The sequence below is a fragment of the Aplysia californica genome, unplaced genomic scaffold (assembly GCF_000002075.1).
Source record: "Aplysia californica isolate F4 #8 unplaced genomic scaffold, AplCal3.0 scaffold00119, whole genome shotgun sequence".
Lineage (NCBI taxonomy): Eukaryota > Metazoa > Mollusca > Gastropoda > Aplysiida > Aplysiidae > Aplysia > Aplysia californica.
Window position 1 is genome coordinate 1,219,315 of NW_004797389.1, and position 2,954 is coordinate 1,222,268.

General features: G+C 49.1%; 1 protein-coding gene across 1 annotated transcript in view; it reads right to left on the bottom strand.

Moving 5' to 3' along the window:
* The window catches only part of LOC101858260 (RB1-inducible coiled-coil protein 1), a gene marked incomplete in the record, with an annotated part of 44,820 nt that overhangs the window by 14,176 nt on the left and 27,690 nt on the right, over nucleotides 1-2,954 (bottom strand). Inside the window, 1 exon segment of the mRNA XM_013081184.2 lies at nucleotides 146-1,861. Within this exon segment, the coding sequence (XP_012936638.1) occupies nucleotides 146-1,861 (1,716 nt within the window).

Genomic DNA, 2,954 nt, shown 5'->3' on the forward strand with positions numbered 1-2,954 from the left:
ACATGTGCACACATACACACAGACATGTGCACACATACACACAGACATGTGCACACATACACACAGACATGTGCACACATACACACAGACAAGTACACACACACACACACACAGAAAACACTCGAGTACTCTCCAACCTCCTCACCTTGAGCTGAGCGATCTGCTCGTTGCCTTTCTCGAAAGTGGCCTCAAAGTCTGTGCGGTACTTCTCGGACAGCTCAAAGGTGTTGCTCTCCAGCTTGGCCTGGTGTCTTTTCTCCATCTCGCAAAGTTTGTCCATGTGGACTGTTTCCAGCCTGACTCTCTCCTCCCCGGCTGTCTTCTTCGCCAGCTCCACCTCACATCTCAGCTCCTCCAAAAGTTTGTCGCGGGTCGCCACCTGCTGCTCAGCCTCGTCCAGCAGCTTTCTCATCTCCGTCTTGCAACCCTCCACCTCCAGCTCGAGCTCGAGAGAATGTTTTGTTTTCAACTCCTTGACGGCCGAGTCGAACTCTGCCTGCTGCTCTGAGAAGTTCTTGGTGAAATGGCTTTGGTTCTCCAAGAGTCTAGAAGAGAGTTCCTCGTTATGTCGGTTGAGATGGAGGACTTTCTCGTTGTTAGCAGCCCGGGCTTCCGACAACTCCGCTTTCAACGCCAGGATGGAAGTGTTCAGAACTTCCTTTTCCTTCACAAACTCCGAGTTAGCATCGGCCAGCACGGAATTGTTGAAACAGCTCACTTTCTCTTCCACTGTGTTCAAGAGGGAAACCACAGACGTATCAACATCACGTTTGTTGTCCGACACCGAGCTCTTCAGCTCTTTCAGAACATTCCGGAAAGACGACAACTGCTCCCTGGCAATGGTCCGGAACTCCAGCAAACGACCACGAACTCTCACTAGACTCTCCTCCCCTTTGTTCACCTCTTTCTGCAGTTCTTCATTCACAGCCCGTGACTCGCTCAAGCTGAGCTTCAACTTGTGTAAGTCAGAGTTACAACTCTCCACCTTCGTTTTCACATCGACAAGTTCAGCCTCCGTGGCTTTCAACCTAACCTCCAACTCGGTCACAGTTCGGTTTCTTTCCTCTATACATCTGTTGTACTTCTCCTCACAGACCAACTTGTCTTTTTCTGTATCCTCAAGCACATGACTGAGCTCCTCAATCGTTTGTTGACAGCTCGCAATCCTCCTGTCTAACTCCTCCTTAGCCTGAGCCTGATCACAACAACACCGCTTCCCCTCAGCCTCCTCTGAAACTTGCTCGAGCGCCACAATTTCCATATTCTCCGCCTCCGACGAGTTGGAAGTCGAAACCTGCTCAGAGACATCCACCACACCAACTAGTGTCGCTGAACTGGACTGCTTGGTGACATTCACTGGGCCTGACTCTGTCCCACAACCATCCGACGTTTGCCTGTTGTCCCTCTTCCTCAACTTCTCCTCCAAATCGCGAATCAGATTCACTTTATCCAACAGTTCAGCTTGGAGAGAACTGATCGTCTCCGAGTCGCTTGTGCTTCTCATCGGAGACGGCATCGCGTCCTCGATATAAAAATCTGCTGTGGCAAACTCGGTGGAAGAGAGCGGAGAGGTGGACTCCGTGGTGTGGACAGAGTTGGCCTTCGTCTTCGACTTCCCCGACTGACTACCTTGGCTGGCCGGCCGCTCCCCGCCTGCCCCTGCGCCCATCGCCTCCGTCTGTCCACCCGCGGTGCTCTCAACGGCGGTGACAGTCTCGGAACTGATGGCTTCTCGCATAGTGTCCGTCAGACTGGACACTGCCGGGAGGTACTCAGTGGCCCGTGACTCCTGGAGTTCAGGAAGGGAAAACGTCGTGGGTGGGGCTTCTGTCGCTGTCACCACAGAGGGAATGTCGCCGAGCTGGGGAGATAGAGAGACATGGTTGTCAGTTGTTTAGATTAGTGCCAGAGGATGGACTTTCCTAAATTAACCACCACCCCAACAAGCACAATAAAGAAGAGACCTAACCCTTACCCTGATCCAACCCTGACCCCAAACCCTAACTAACTCTCTATTCTACACGAGTGCTGAAGATTGGATGTGTTATCAGAGAGTAACAAACAAATGAAAAGAAGGAGAGATATGACAATAAATGTTTTATAGGAAAGAAGGAATAAACCACACAGGAGTACCCATCAATCGCCCACATCGAAGTTAAGTCAAGCTCAAAACAACCACGCAAATAGTCCTAGGAAAAAGTGAGACCAGTAGACAAAAAAAAAAAAAACAGGAGAAGAAGAAAGAAATAGAACCCTCAAGTGACACCCTCCAAACACCCTCTAAGTTGAGACACATATGAATGCCGGTTTTTTTAATGAAGATGCTTTTACACCTTCACTGACACAGTTTATATCATTTAGGAGGCAGGCTTCTGACTCTGCCTGTCAGGGCCCACTGGAGCTGAGAGGGGGAGGAATTCCATAATGAGCGACCACTATGAAACAGAGTAGAATAGAGAGTTTGGGCTAGGGTTTGGGGTAGGGGTAGGGTTCGGGTTAGGATTAACTGATTTGGGGTAGGGGTAGGGGTAAGGGTAGGGTTTGGGTTTGGATCAGGGTTAGGGTTAGGTCTCTTCTTTATTGTGTTTGGTGGGGTGGTCTGGTTGCTCCTTATGGAAGTCCTTCCCTGAGAGGGAACAACATCCCAGCAGAAAGACCAAGCCTTATACTTGATAAGACTTTCCACATGTGACAACAAAACATCCAACCGCTACACCATGGATGCCAATGTACATGAATCAAGAAGATAAAAAAAACTACAAACATCAATAACATTGAAGTCCATGTCTGTCTAGATCTAGATCTATATCCCACAAGAAAGTATCAGGTTCCTTGAACACACTTTGCTCAACAGACAAATTGAAACAGCTAATGGAACAGTGGGGAGGTCAGAGAACATTAATTTCACACACAAGTCACTTTGACACAGGAAGTTTTGCCTCCTATTTCACCCC